Raw genomic sequence first — 15,548 nt, forward strand, 5'->3', positions numbered from 1 at the left:
AAAAAAAAAAAAAATCAAAGTGCACTGCTGGTACGTCTCATTTGAGCCTGTTTGGGACGTGTATAACACAGGGGCATGATCCAGTCTCCAATGGTTCCAAAGCTTTGTTTAAGCACCAGGAAAATAAAGAACAATGGATGTTCTGTTACTAGCATTACTATGACTAGCATGAAAAATGAAAAATTGTACCAGAATATATACGTAAACATTTTTTGTATAGTGAGGAGGCAAACACTCTTAAATTATCTGAGGTGTACAGTACTGGTACTTAATGTTTTGGTGCCAGTACCAGACTGGTCCAGTAATTAGCATCCAGATCTATTTCTAATTACAGATAAGGAATATAACAAAAGAAGTAAATATTTGGTTATTAGTATCTCATACAGTTCAGCAACCCAACCAGTCAGAATTTATCTTGCCAATTTTAACAATCTTCAAACTCTTGTCTTCCATTTGTAGGTAGTACTGATCTTTGAAAAAGTAGGTGTATCCTGTGAAGGTAAATCAAAAAGCAGACTCAGATTATGGAGCACATAATTCTTGGTCAAAGCTTTTTTGTCTGTTGGATTTCGTGAAGCTTAATGAACTGGAAGACCTTCCCAAAATACTTAGGCAGATTTATTTAAAAAGTACATAAAAATTCCCATCTTGGAGAAGAGAGGTTTTGTTAAATGGAGCCTGTAGTCAGGTTACCATTTTGTGAGCCAGAATTTTCTGGGAGGAAATATTTGCTGGCAAAATAGATGTTGAAAATGTAATAGAGTTGGGACTCGTGATACCCGTGGTGCTTCCAGGCATTTATGCATATCTGTGCAAAATATGAGGCCACTTAAAACCATGGGCCAGGCTCTCAGCTGCAGTTGATAGGAGGTTAAAAAAAGGCCAAAATACAACCCATTTGTGCCTGTGATCAGGGAGATTATTGTATTCGAGTTCAGGGTGATGCTGCAATGATGCTGTGTCTGCATGCTGGTACTGGGGAACCTATGGGAGCTGACAAGAAATGGGGGAATCTGCAAGCCGGAGGGACTGGCCCAGTCACACCTTCTGGTGTTAGGACATCCAGTTGCTTTAGTCTCTGTCTCAAACTCCATTAGAAAGAGAATTCTCCACAGAGCTAATTTTCCCCATGCCCAGATTGGAAAACCAACATGAACCCAGAGCTGAACCTCAGGGACATCTTGACGTAAAAGTGACTGCTTCACGGATTACTGTGCTCCACATCCTGTCTGATGTGTGTAGCAGGTTTCTAGAGCTGTACAGCTTAGCGATGGAAAGCAATAAGATGCTTCAAGACACTTAAACATGACAGAATACAGCCTTTTAAAAGAAGAGAGAAAAGCAAGGACGAAAAGGGGGAAGATACTGATAAAAACTGCTTCTTGCCTTGTTAAGCTTTGCAAAGTGATCAGCATCATCCCATGAAAAGGGAAATTAGCACTACTATTATTACTGTTATTGGCTTGGATAAAAATATTTGGGAGAGGTCGTATTCCGTAAATGTTTCATTTTAAAATGTTTAAACTGTGATTAGTCGGGTATGTATCAACTGATATTTAATGGGAAAACAAAGAGACAAAAAAAGTTTGTTTGAACCAGTAGTTTGCAAAGCTGAATGGGAATTTGGCTCCTACTCATGGACCACAAGAAGTTAAAGTCTCCAGTAAGTTTCACAGCAGTCAAATAAGAGAGCTTGTCAGTGACTTAGGTCAGAATTACAGCTTACCACTGTCACCAAGACCCAGGACAGCATCAAGGTTATCTGGAACTCCATTCCAAGAGTCAGCAATGAATTTGGGGGACGCAAGCTCCATTTTCTTCTTTTCTTCATTGTACCTGAAGAAATTATACCCCCAAATTACAAATCTGTATTCAGTGTTAAAATTTAACATATTTTTTCATGGAGTCCTCAGCAAATGTGACTATACGAAACAATCAAACAGAAATATAACAACTGAGATTGTCATTGTTTCTATTTCATTGTAATTATTCCCCAACTCCTTTAAAACTGTGTGAAATTTTACATCTTTCATTTTGGAAATGCAATTCTTGTGAATTGAAAATACACTTTCTAAGGAAAACCCTTTTCAGAAATGTGGCTTTAAAATTCCGAACGCAATGCTAGGAAAGGTAACTTTTTCCAGGCAGCAGCTGACATCTGAAGTTAGCAGAGCTTAGTGTGAAATGGCTGTCTCTTAAAAATCTTATTTGAAATATGCTTGTAGACCATGTAATTGGTGGATTACTATTAAATTACTAATTACTTTTCCTATCATGTAATTAAAAAACATTATTGTTTTGACAGTCCTGTCTCTCAATGATGATCAACAGATAAATGCCAAGTTAAAAATATATGCTTTTTTTTGGGAAACAACAACAAAACCACAGTGGCTTTCACAGTCTGTGCTTTAAAGAGGAAAACCTCAGCTGGTGTAAATCCACCTAACTCCATGGAAGCTGGATCTAGTTTGCAGTGTCCTTCGGAAGTGAATGGATCTGTCCGGATCCAGGTCTGCAGATGATCGGTTGTGTCACTTACTCGGTGTGCTTTCCACTGTAGTATGCAAAGATAGATTTGTGCAAAGCCAGTTTTACACTCCCACAAACAAGTAATCCAGGATCTCCCTTTGCATACACAGGGAATAAATGTCCCAGGGTTGCAAGGTCCTTGAGAGGGAAGATGGAAGTAGCAAGACTGTGGCCTGGCTTCTGCATTTTTCTGATTTATAGGTGGGAGTCAGTGCTGAGAGGGAGGAGAGATGTCCTGAGGAGCAGTGACGTGGGATATAGTTTGAACCAGGCTTCCAGTGCACGTGAGGCCTCAGTCACCCTAGCAGCACCTCTTCAGGAGCAGTGAGCTTCAGAGCGGTCATCCTTGACTAGTACTGGAGGGAGGGAAGCTCCCATGTTCTTGGTTCTCTTTATCCATATCTGTATGTATCACAGGTTACCTTTCCCTCATTGCTATATGGAACTGCTTGGATCATGTCCAAAGTTACACCAGTACAAATGAGCAGTAGGTTGGTCAAAATAAATTTAAATTATTAAACTACTTACTATTTTTATCTTGGATATTTAAAGAAAATCTAGTGCCTTGCTGGGCAGCGTTAAAACTTTGGCTGTGGAATCTGAGCCAGCTCCTCTTCCTCTCCCTCACAAAACTTCACTTTGCTTAACCTTCTTGTTATAACAACACTAAAATAGCTTGGGCCTGGAAGGAGGGAGAGGAGAAGGCTTCCAAAAATCCATTTAAAGTAAGCGTGATGATGGCACAGGAAGGACTATGGTATGTAACTATTTCAATCCCATGTGTCAGAGTTCTTGTATAAAATAAAACAGCCGCATGCTTAAGGGTTATAGCATCTGTGTTAAACAGAGATGGATTTTCTGAAATATTTGTCAACTGCATGCTTTCTTCTTTACACAGATAGAAATCACTTAAGCTTATTCTGATTCCTTAACGATAAATTATGCATTCTGCAGTGACTGCAATTGGTGAGGTACTTTGACAGAAATACTGTCTCTGATCTGAGTGATGAATTGCTTGGAGGCCCTGGGGTACAGTTAATCAAAACAACCATTGGTACAGGAGAGACAAGCAGCTTTGCTAACTCATAGTCTGTAGGTTTTGTAGGAATCTGAAATATTGCAGATGGCTGTATTAGATCTACTTAGAAATGTTTCAGATGGTCATTACAACATGATATTAAAAATGAATAATATTCTTTAGCTTTTAAGTTATTTTTTTCCATGTAATAGAGAAGACTACTGTCCTCAAAGTAATTGAAAGTTATGATCAAGTGGCAATTGTGAAAAGGTGTTTTATTTACTTACAGGAATCCACAGACATTAGGGTATAAAAAAGACACTCATCCGGTTTGATCATAACATGAAATTAATGTTCACATAAAATGGACTCAATTATACTGACAACTCCTTTGGTATTTTATATGGAGCATCTCTCAGAAGGGAGCCTGATAGCTCGGAGAGTCTTTTAGATTTCTGGTGGGTGTTTCTAATGTTTAACTTTCCTCTACATTAGGAAATTTCCTCAGTTAATGAATGGTTCTGCCTTCTGCTTGTTGTTTAATGTCTGCATTCCTGGCTTCAGGTCCTGTCCCTGGAAGAGACCTCTGATGGTGAAAGCAGGAGCTAGTGTCTCTGTTTTGTTCTCATGCCATTCTGATAGGCTGCATGGAGGGAACTCAAAAAGTTCCTCAAAGCACCAAAGTGTGTCTGCTTTTTAAGATGATCTTTTGTGCCAGATCTCCCTGCCAGTTATGATAATGAAGTTCTGCCAAATACAGTTAGTAGACTCTTCATCAGGTGCAATGTAGGGTATTTATCTCTACCACAGTAACAGCCTTGAGACATTTTAAGGACATTCCTTCTTAATCTAAGAGTCCAGGATCTTTCCTGGACAGTGTGGTAGGAGGTCACCTGAGTTTGGTTGCTTATGCTGCATCATAATTTGCTTCTCATAACAGTTCGAACAGAACCTTAGTGCAAATGCATTTGCGGAATACCACATTTGTTGATCTTCTTTGCAACAAAAACCTCTCTGAGCGTGTACTGGACATGTGAAAAGGATTGTAGAGACTGTCAAAATGAATTGAAGCTAAGATTTTTCCGGAAATACTAACAGATAGGCTAATTGTGGTTTGTTCAGATCTCCTCAGTGCCAACAGTATTAGTAGAGCAAATGTGTTGGTGGCTGGTGCAGCAGCAGCCATCCGCAGCGTGCTTGGCTAGTCACACTGCTGTTTCTTTTACACCCAGAGCTTCCGAACCTGATGGCTTAATGAAAGAATTTCAAAGGCAATCTGGTCAGTCTTTGGCTTCAGGTGATTGCAGATCACTCATTTTTAAGGAATTCCTTTCAGAGTTTCCCTGGTTCAGCATCCTCACGTGCCAGTGCTGTCCTGGCAGCCCTCATTTTATATTCGCAAAGGATGAACCCCCTGTGCTTGGGCCCTGCCCCCTGAGCCTCGGGGTGCATTCAGCCCTAGAGACACCTCGGCTAACAGCATACCACCACCACCACCACTCCAGTGCCTCTTACTTCCAGTATCTGTCTCCAGCAAAAATGTATGTCCTCTTGTTTCTGGCCCAGTTAAAAGCTGCATCAACGCGTTGCACATCAGGGGGTAGTCCCAGGCTGGTGAGTTTCTTTGGGTAGCCCCTATCCAAGTTACTGGCTGAATAAACCCAGTACTCATTTCCTAGGCAGGGGAGAAAACAAAGCAAACACACACTGGTTATTAATCAGACACAGAGAAGTATTTGTTTCATGCTTTGCTATGTGACCTTTTATTGCACCAACTGTACTACTAGGCTTTCTGGTATTTCACCGTCTGTGGAGCACTGGAGTGCAGGTGTACTGTGAGTACAGTCTCTGCTTCTGCCTCTTGAGAGTTGCTTGCCTCCCAGCAAAAGCCATCACCTCAGTGTGCTCTCGCTTCCCCCCTTAGCTCTGTCCTCTTTGGGGCGGACTCTGTCTTAGCTAGTTGGGGTTATGTTAAATAGTTGATGTTGATAATATTGTGTATGATGAACATGGTCTGAAACCAGGCGTGGGCACCTGAAGGTCACATGCAGAAGCCCAGGTTTGCCCTCCCTTTGTTTTGTTGAGCGATTTCATTGAGTGATTAACAGGAAGCTTTTGCCCAGAGCTCCTGTTTCTATTGTCTTTTGTTATACAACATTTTCTAACGTCTCTCCAAATCTGTACTGCTGTATTCTGCGTTCTTTACAGGGAAGTATAATTCACTTAGTAAATACCCTCACTGGATTCACTGAAAGCCATGGAAAGATTCATTCCTGAAAGGACATTTCTTTGATTCTGTGCTAGTGGGAAAGAAAGCAAGGAAACTGTTAATATGAGAAAAGTGTAAAGTGTAGGTTTGAGTTCCTGAGAAGTTACATGTCACCGTTCAGGAGCAAAGGGCAGGTCTCAGCAGTAAGTGTTTTAAGGTAGTTGTGTTACGTGTAACTTTCAAAGCAATGTTTGTTTGGGTTTTTTTTGGTTTTGTTTTGTGTTGTGGTGTTTTTTTTTGTGTGTGTGTGGTGTTTTTTTTTTGTTTTTTTGGGTTTTTTTGAAGAAGGTTAGTTACATTTTCCTGGAAATTATAAAGAGAGGGAGAGAGGTTTAGATGTAATAGGATTATATATAGTATATGCAATATTTAAAGTGTTTTGGCGTGCCTGAAATAAAACTTTAAGCTTTTCTTTTTTTTCCCCTCCATGTAAACTAAAGCAAATGGCCTTTGAGACATGTGGAATAGATTACCATTACTTTTTTCCCTCCTGCACAGAAAATGTACAGCAGTGTTGGCCATATGGTTTTTACATGATTGGAGATGTTTAGTCATGTTTGTAGTAGATCCTGGAGCCCAGTTTTTGCTGGCTCAGTTTTTCATGCTGAAAGCAGCCTCCCAGCTCTGCTAATTTGGCCAGTGCAGCTGAACCATGTGTGTACGGATGGACAGAGCACTGCCTCCTGCTTTCTCCTCTGCCCCGGAGGCTGCTAGCATGGCTGCCTCTGTCCTCTGCCTGAGGAGCCACCAAGGCAGATCCTGGGACGCCAGAGTGGAAGTCAGTCTTTGGCAAAAGAGGAGGAGACAAAGAAAGGTATGAGGGGGGAAAAAAAAAAATCTCATCTTCTCAATCAACATGTACAGAGACAATAGCTTAAAATGAGAGGAAACAGAAGAAAACCAGAGCCGTGACTGATGAAACAGAGCTCCCACTGCTGCTGTCGCTTTTTGTTTTAAATAATGACGCTTGTTTAGTCTTGCTTATTGTTGAATGTATCTTACTAGGTGCTTATAGCTATAGCTGTATGAGTGCTTATAGCTCCGCTGTGCTGTAAAGGAGGCTGAATGCTATTCAGACTCTTTCAAATCCCACCTTTGTCCTAAAATCCTCAGCATGGGATGTTTCAGATCTGTCGCCCCTACCTGCAGGCTATGGTGGCTCCTAGGCAGGCCATTCCTTGGCCCAGTTACAGCTCAGAGGAAACTGAACTCAAATGCAACATTTATGCACATGACTGCTTACATTTTAAAACTTCAAACCAATACCTGAAAAAAATACAGCCTTCTCGTCCTGAGGGGCTTCGTAGACAGCATCAATTTTCTCTGGCAGATCAGGCCAGAATGTAGCAACAAGAAGAGGACCTGTGGGTTTTCCTCGGGGGTTTACAGTCCTCCACATGAATCTGAGCAGAACAGAAAATTGTATGAGATTTACGACAAAGTAATTCACCAGCACATCTGTTTCTCATCATTTCTGGCAAAGGCCACATGAGCCCGCACATACACACATGCGCACACACGCATACGTTAGCAGCAACGCACACTTGTAACTGTTCCTACAGTGACTGAAAAGCCAAACCATTCATTTAGAAGCAAGCTGCTAAAACAGTTGCACCATAAGCTGTGTCCTGGACTGCAGGTGAAATTGCTTGCACTGATTGCTTTGGAGTTCCTGTTGCTTTTTGCATCAGGGCAAAGTATCTTCTGTGCTTTGAGTATACAAATAAACTCATTTACAAGGCATTTAAACTATTAGAGCTCTCCTGCTGGTGTGTGTGGAGCAGATGGATGAGTGTTTGACAAAAGCAGAGATTTGTATTCCGTGAATTGCTCTTGCAATTACCATTGTAGTGACTGAAAGTTCAAATTTAATAACAGTATATCAACCTGCTTGGAAGCGAGCTTGGCTGTAAAGGAAACTGCCAGCTCTAAAAGTGTTCATTAGAGAAATGCAAAGGGTAATTTATTGGCTATTTTATGTATAAGTAGGATCATAATTTGATTTAAGCTCTAAAAAGCTGTAATTATCTTCAAATGGCAGATCTTTGTGGTGAGGGCTTTTGATATTAAAAATGTCACTGCTATTTCCTCCTCCACAGAATGAACAACTTTTTTCCCCAACAGAACAAAAGTTTTGCCATGGTCATAAAACGAAAAATCAGCAGGCTGGTGGATTCAACCTTGCACCAAGCTAGAGCTATTAAATTCTCAGCTCAAACAGCTTTTACCATTATTATGTTACTGAAGCTCAAGGTGCTACTGGCATCTTATTTTTTGCAGAGTGTAAATAGTCATTACCCTTTCCTACCCAGAGTAATTACACCTCTGAGAAACCCAGGATCTGAAACTTGGGAGGAGCAGTGCTAAATTCATTTAATAAATTGCTGCATTTTTACCAAGAGAAGTTTGGCTGTGAACAGAGCTAGCTAGGACAAATAAAACATTTTGAAATGCATTTGCGAGTATGATTAGATGCTGCATGCTGAATTATCATAATTTATAGTGTTTGGTATGAGAAAAAGTACAACTGGCAAGTGCATTGGTTTTTGTCACTTAATTAAAAATATGAAGTAATTAACCTGACATATGGTACTACTAATAAAGATAGCTATATGTTAACTTTCATTTTGTGTACATATGTGTATTTTTAACATGTACAAAAATATCTCTGAGCATAACTCACCATAGTTTTCATTTAAAAAGGAGGCAAGGAATAAGGCATTTAGCTAATGACTCCTGCTCTTGACAGTGTTTAAACACATATGAAACTCTGTAAAAGGTAATAACATTGGTTTTGTGCATCTCTTTAGACAGAAAAGCAGATTCAGTATGATATGAAATGGAAATCAGTATAACAAATCTTTCTAATAAAAGAAAAGTAGCTCCTTTAAATATCCAACTTACAGAATTCTCAATCAAATTTTCACCTGACTTATGGCTGAGTCAGCACTAATAATTGCTGTCTGCATGAATTCCAAACTTTCCAGAGCCAACAGAGACTTGAACACTGGGTTTTATTAAAACACACATTCCAAGGGACTTGTTAAAGTGGTGAGGTTTTCTTATGGAAAGGGAAACTCTGTCAAAGCTGAATTTTCTTTTCAAATGGGTTAGGAGGCATTTTCATTTCTATTAATCTTACAGTGAAATTAATTATTTGGTGAAATAATTAATTGTTTGGCTTTCTCATTTCACTTTGAACATGTTAAAATGTTTTAACTCATTCAGGTTAGATTTTAATATTACATTTGTAGACAGATGTAATACTTTGTTACAGTATTTTACATTCTATTTTAACATAATCAAGATTTACCATTATTATTATTATTATTACTACATGCAGTTATGTAAGGGGACCAAATCATTGGGTCTTTCTTAGTGTCTTGGTAGACTTCAGAAGTCTGAATTTTTGTTCACTTTCAGAACAAAACCATCTGTGTAAATGCTCAGTACTCAGGCACTCTGGTTGCTTGGAGAGTTCTGTGCCCAGCAGAAAAGCTCAACTGTTCTTTATGGCCAACAGCACCTCCAGTAATTCCCTTTTATTTCCTTGGTTTGAGCGGGGAGGGGAAAATACTTTTTTTTGAAGGAATTAATCTGATGTGACCTCCTCTTTGCTATTTACTCCTTTTGCCCGTGTAATGTGACAGTTGGATGCTCTGGTCATTTTCATGAATCATAGAAGTCACACGACACATGATAGACATTTGTTTTTTTGAATTCCAAAAGTGAGTCATAATGCTGCTTGCCTGATATTTGGAAAGCTGCAAGACTGATGGGCAAAGCCATTCCAGAGCAAAACAATTCAACAATTGTCTGCTGTTGCTGCATGCTAGATAAAGCATGAGTCACTTTGAACAGATTGTTTTGGTATTTGTGTAGTTCTTTGACCAACTGTATCTGAATGCAAAATACTTCTGTTTTGTTGGGATTATATAGAATACTGAATCACTTTGCTGATTTAGGAATAGATGTAAAATTGTTCCTAGTTGGATCAAGCCTTGTGTGATTCCCAGTTCACAAAAGCAGAAACAAGGTGAAAGCCAAGGCCCACAAGTGAGCAAAAGAGGATCAGTATGCCGTGAATGCTGTGGAACTTGAAAAGTTCTGGGAGAATACTTGAAAAGTACTGCTGGGGGAATATGTTTTTCCTTTTGAGGGCACAGAGCTGAGGCACAAGTGGGCAGACCAGGGTGGTGGGGCCAGCTCTGTGCAGCTTGTTGGTGGAAGGTGCTGGCTTTCTGTGGGGCTGACCCGCTGGTGCTGTGGGACCGTTCTGTGGCCAAGAATGGGCTGTTTCTTGCCGTTGGGGGATCACTGGGCTGTGAGGAATCAGCCTGCCACTGATGGGACCAAGAGGAATAGTACAAGAGGTATCACAAGTGTCCCCACAGACATGTTGAACGAACCCTTTTTGCCCCTATCAGCTGTAATAGAAATGGGGAACATTATGTTCATATAACCAGAAGTTTAAAATCCCATTTCTGCATTGCTAAAACACCAAGCCTGTGCTAAAAATTAAGTCAAACTTCACCATTATTCTGCCTACCACATAGATGGGAACTAGAAGGAAATGCACTGAAGGAATTGCTGGATACCCTAGCCTATAAAATTACCCAACTGACCATGATTTTTTGTTATGAAAAGCTGGTGAGTAGAGTTAAATCGTGCAGTGTAGTAGTGAATCCTTCATATCTTCTAGCTGAAAATTTAAATGTGGTGGACATGGCTGGACTTTACACCACCAAGAATACAAATAACTATAGATTGCTGTTTTGTGAGAGGGACTTTGTTGGTTCCTGCTTCCTTTTATGTTTCAGCTGACATCTGGCAAGGAGCAATGAACAGACAACTTGCAACACTTCCATCAGCTTCAGATGCTTGCGTATGTTTCTGTATGATCGGAAACAGGGCTTGATTTAGGCACGTGTGGTGAATGTGCATGAGCCCAAATCTTCAATGGCTTTAGGAGAATGTTCAGGGTAACTGAGGATAAATGATTTCCAATTGGGCATTGATTTATGGCAGGGAAAAAGGAGCGTTAGTGTCTCTCACTGTGGTGCTGCCAAGTCCCATACTCTTTAGGAGATGCTCTTCATTGCTGAGCAGCTGGGTAATGCAGCCCTTGGCAAAGGCAGTGGGAGCTGCAGCTGTGCACCCACCTCATTTTATCAGGAATATCTCTGCTCTTACATCAAAAATGCCTTTTGTATCTTCTGCCTTGGAGGCCTTGTACACATGGAGCCTATCCCAATCACCGGTGTCCTTGATGTGTTCTTACAGCAGCCGTGAGTCACATGCTTCTGTTATTTAATGATTTTGGACTCAGCCTGGATTAAACCACTCAGGGACAAGACTTTGCTCACAGATTTCCATGACTGTATCTTTATGAGCATGGGAAAGGAGCAGATCTTCTTTGGACCACTCTATGATAATGGAAGTTGTGCTAGAAGTGTAGATTTGCTAAAACGGTGTCTCCGTGGTGAAAGAGGCATTTGAAATCATTGCTACTAGCTTTGGGTGAACTACTTTTTGGAGGAGTGTGTTAGAAGTTGAGATTGGAAATTTTCCTGCAACCGGATTTGAAGCTTTCCCCCAGAGTGCAGACTATATGAAATTAAGTCAGGACGGATGGTGCCTCCAGAGCTCTACTCCACTGAAAGTGATGGGATTTCCATTGCTGGATTACAGTCCTTGTAGGTTTTGCTACAAAAGGCATCCGGAAATATTTTATAGGGAATGAATCTTTCTTTGGCAGGCAATAGACTGGCTAATGCATCTCTTCCATTGCTAATTTTGTGATTAACATTACAGATGGGTAAATCTCTAAGGATTTTGGGGGTCATATCTGGTTTGCATGAGCATTAAGAAGTTTGGATGTGTCTCCCAGCTACTTCACCCTTTTGAGCAACCCTCGTGTGACTCCACAGAAGCCAGCAGGGCTGACACCAGAGTTAATTTCTGCTCTCCAGTCTCTAAAACTGGGCAGAAAGTATCATGAGAACAGGCTTTTTTGTGAGGTTTGTGGCATTTCCTTGTCCCGATTTTAGCTAGAACTACCACCAACCCAGTCGTTGTCGTAGCACCTTGGCATGCACAATCCCAGTGTAGGGCAGAAACCAGGAATTAAAAACCACCACAAAACTGCCTGAAATAATGACTATAGTTGAAAATGCCAGACTCTCAAAGAAGTTTGAGAGTAGCTCTAAGAAGAGGTGAATTTATGGCATAATCATCTCACCTCTATTTACAATCTTTTGGACATGAAGGTGGTTGGGAAGAGTCGGCATGGATTCTCAAAGGGGAAGTCATGCCTGACCAACCTGATAAGCTTCCATGGTTAAATGGCTGGCTTGGTAGATGAAGGGAGAGCAGGTCAAAAAGGTTTTTGACCCTGTTTCCAGTAAGATCCTCATAGAGACACTGTTGAAGTATGGGTGAGGTACACAGACAGTGAGGTGGACTGAAAATTGGCCATGCCAGGAGGGTGTGGTCGGTGGCATGAAGTCTAGCTGGAGGCCAGTATCTAGTGGTGTACTCCAGGCATCAGTACTGGGTAGAAGACTGTTTCACATCTTCAGTAATGATCTGGATGATGGGGCAGGGTGCACCCTCAGCAAGTTTGCTGATGACCTAGAACTGGGAGGAGTGACTGATACACCAGAGGGTTGTGCTGCCATCCAGAGGGACCTTGATCCCTGCAGGAATGGGATGACAGGAACCTCACACAGTTCAATGAAGTCCAATTCAAGGTCCTGCACCTGGGGAAGAGCAACCCCAAACACCAGTACATACTGGGGACAACAGGCTGGAAAGCGGCTTTGTGAGAAAGGACCTAAGGGTCCTGGTGGGAACCAAGATGACCACGAGTCAGCAGTGTGCCCTTGTGCCAAAGGAGGATGTATTACTTAACAATAAAACCAGAATTTGCCGTCTCTTTCCCATAGGAGTTGATTAAGACACTGTGCTGTCTCTGAGCACACAAAAGAAAGGGCAGAGATTGTGCCTGATAATAAATTTCTAGATTTTGATGAATAGATCTGACAGATTCCTCCACTTGAGGTGCCCTTGGTAAGCAATTTGTCTCACTTACCTATCTTTGAAGAAAAATGTTTCTCCTCTAATCTGTGCGACTCCATCAAATACAATGTCATGCTTGCAGAGCTCTGGCGTGACGGGTCCAAGGGTTGGCCGTGGGCCTGGCCCTGGTCCTGGCCCTGGTCCAGGTTCGACATCGGGCGATACTTCTGTAAGGGTGAACAGAGAGATTCTGTTAGACTGGAATACCATGCTGCATAGGTTACATACAGAACGTGAACTACCATCATTTCTAGAAGGGGAATAATTTGGAGGCAGGGCTTGAAGGAGAAAAAACTTCTAAAAAAATTATTTCAGCAGAGGGGTGGCTGAGTACAGCTGGGAAGGCTTTAGCTTCCAGTCCTGCCTTCATCTGCTGGGCGGCCTCCTTCAAGGCACCGTGCCTGTGTGAGCGTGTATCCGCTGAGCTGCCTGCTTAACCTGAAAATATTCAGAAGTGACTATAACGGGGTCAAATGTTAACATTATGATTTTTATTTTACTGGCTTCTAAAAAGAAGAGAAATGCATTTCAAAGTCTGTCTAATCAGAATTATCCACAACTCTGCTGAGAGAGACATCAAAGTGATTTCTTTCCTGAAGTGCCAATATTTTGCAGGTTACAAAGACATATTTTGAGCCATTTGTATGATCCTTCTCCCCTTGTCAATAACCAAAATGTGCTCTTCAGAACATGCACTTTGCCATCTGGTTTATTTTATTTTGCTTTATTATTTGGCTGCTGCAGTATTGTCCTGTGGGGAATTTGCCTTTTTTCTTAGATATCAGGTTGATTTACTGCACGAAACAAAGTGGAGTGTTGCTGATTTGAGAGAATAATAATAGAAGAAAATAAAGGGTTTTTTGAATACTTGTTTTATATAGAAAGTAGTTTGTGAAGGGTTATATCAATTATAAAGAGGCAGGAAAGATGGTTTTGTATCAGATTTTGAAGTGTGCCGTGAGCACTGAACTCAATCAAAGATATGCTGTGAAAGCTTAGAAAATTCACTTAACCTTGCCCGTGTCTCAATTCCCAGTCTTAATTAAAGCAGCTTAGAACAAGGCAAAAATGAAGATTCAAATCAGATTTTTGATAAAAAGGTGTCTCATGTGGTAATCATTTTGGTATATTCTTATTATCATTTCTAAGGTGTTGAATACTCTAGAATATAGTCACTTACAATTAGGAAGATATCTCAGCAGAAAAGTGAAAAGTACAGGAAGGGAAATGGTATAGATTTTCTTTGACTGCTTAACTGACTGTAGTATACTTGTGCCTCTACAAGGTAGAAAAAATATGAAAGGAACTTAAATCATCATAGTACTTATGCATTTTAATAAGAGTATCTGTGGAGAAAATAATAAATTTTAAAGATGTACCAACATAAAAATACTTAAATCCTTTTTTCTCCATGAGCTTGCCAAATACGTTTATGTCAAAATACCAGCTCCCGCACACTCTCTGCAAATGTCATTGTGACAGTACAGCTTGAATTGTTGTGGGAAGGCAATGTGAACGGTTTCCAAGCCGGGCCAGGAAACAACAACCTTCCCCTCTTACGGGGAGTTGCAATCTGGGAAGCTCAGAGTATTGTAGGCAATAACACCCACACCCACCCACATCGGGGGCTAGAGAGAAGCACGGCAGTTTGTTGTCCCAGTAAAGGCCTTAGAAATTTTTATCTAAAGGAGTTTTGGGGCTCCTGTTAGTTCAGTAAATTTAGGGACCCCTCATCCTTAAATGGTGATATTTGATTGAAGTAGGAGCCCTGGTAATAACACGAAGGAAGCAGGGAGAGAGGAACAGAGGGTGTCTGGCGTTGGTGGTATTGTGCAGTATGTAATTTACTGCAAGTTTGGAGTCCCGGATTTCAGCCTGTGCTGCACGCTTTTCTGAGGAGTTCTGCTGATGGGGGAGGACTTTACCATATAGCTCCTGGATCCCTTTGATATCATCCTGAGAAAGTCGGAAGTTCTTGGTGTAGGTGTAGATAGGGGCCATAAGAGCTCCTGGATCCTCCGAGTGCTCCAGTCCCATAGCGTGGCCAAATTCATGAGCGGCAACCAGGAAGAGACTGTACCCTAAATAACACAGCAAGGTAGTGTTAGCTGCTTGCACCTAAACACACGGGTACCATGCAGGTTATTCATAGTCTTACGATTTTATTTTCCTTGCTCCCCATCAAAAATCTCCCAATAATAAATGTCACGATTAGTATTTACAGCCTCCAATGGTGAATGTCATACGTAGCGCCAGAAATGACATTTCATTAGAGAGATTCTAAGAGCTCTGCTGTAGCTGGTGTTTGCTGCTGTCTCACATGCCAGTGACTTTGACCACAGCCTTAATACTTCTGTGAAAAAAAGCAAGTGTAGCAAATAAAATCAGACTTTTTTTTAAGCACAGAAGAATTAAACTTGCAATCTAGACTTCAGATCTTTCTTTTCATCATGAAATTCATGCAGGTGATGAACAGGTCTGTAAACCTGTGTGTCTGTGAACAGAGCCTGAATCAGCACTGTTGTACCAAATATTGTTAGGTTAAAAAAAACCTTTTATCATAGGATGACATTTTAGCAGTTACGCCCAAACAGTCTCTGAAATTTGGCAGTTATTTTTCTTATAGAAGAAAAACCTGAATCTAGCATGTGT

At 40.9% G+C, this 15,548-nt stretch overlaps 1 protein-coding gene across 1 annotated transcript in view; it reads right to left on the bottom strand.

The window, feature by feature from the left end:
- MMP2 (matrix metallopeptidase 2 (gelatinase A, 72kDa gelatinase, 72kDa type IV collagenase)) overlaps positions 1–15,548 on the bottom strand; it is a 34,791-nt gene continuing 19,243 nt past the window's right edge. The window contains exons 8-13 of the mRNA XM_010087329.1: positions 14,822–14,977; positions 12,910–13,063; positions 7,083–7,219; positions 5,063–5,222; positions 1,727–1,836; positions 1–491 (exon numbers count right to left, since the gene is read on the bottom strand). Of these exons, the coding sequence (XP_010085631.1) occupies positions 388–491; positions 1,727–1,836; positions 5,063–5,222; positions 7,083–7,219; positions 12,910–13,063; positions 14,822–14,977 (821 nt within the window). The 3' untranslated portion in view covers positions 1–387. The remainder of the gene's footprint in view (positions 492–1,726; positions 1,837–5,062; positions 5,223–7,082; positions 7,220–12,909; positions 13,064–14,821; positions 14,978–15,548) is intronic.

This window comes from Pterocles gutturalis, unplaced genomic scaffold, assembly GCF_000699245.1.
Source record: "Pterocles gutturalis isolate BGI_N339 unplaced genomic scaffold, ASM69924v1 scaffold5866, whole genome shotgun sequence".
Taxonomy (NCBI): domain Eukaryota; kingdom Metazoa; phylum Chordata; class Aves; order Pterocliformes; family Pteroclidae; genus Pterocles; species Pterocles gutturalis.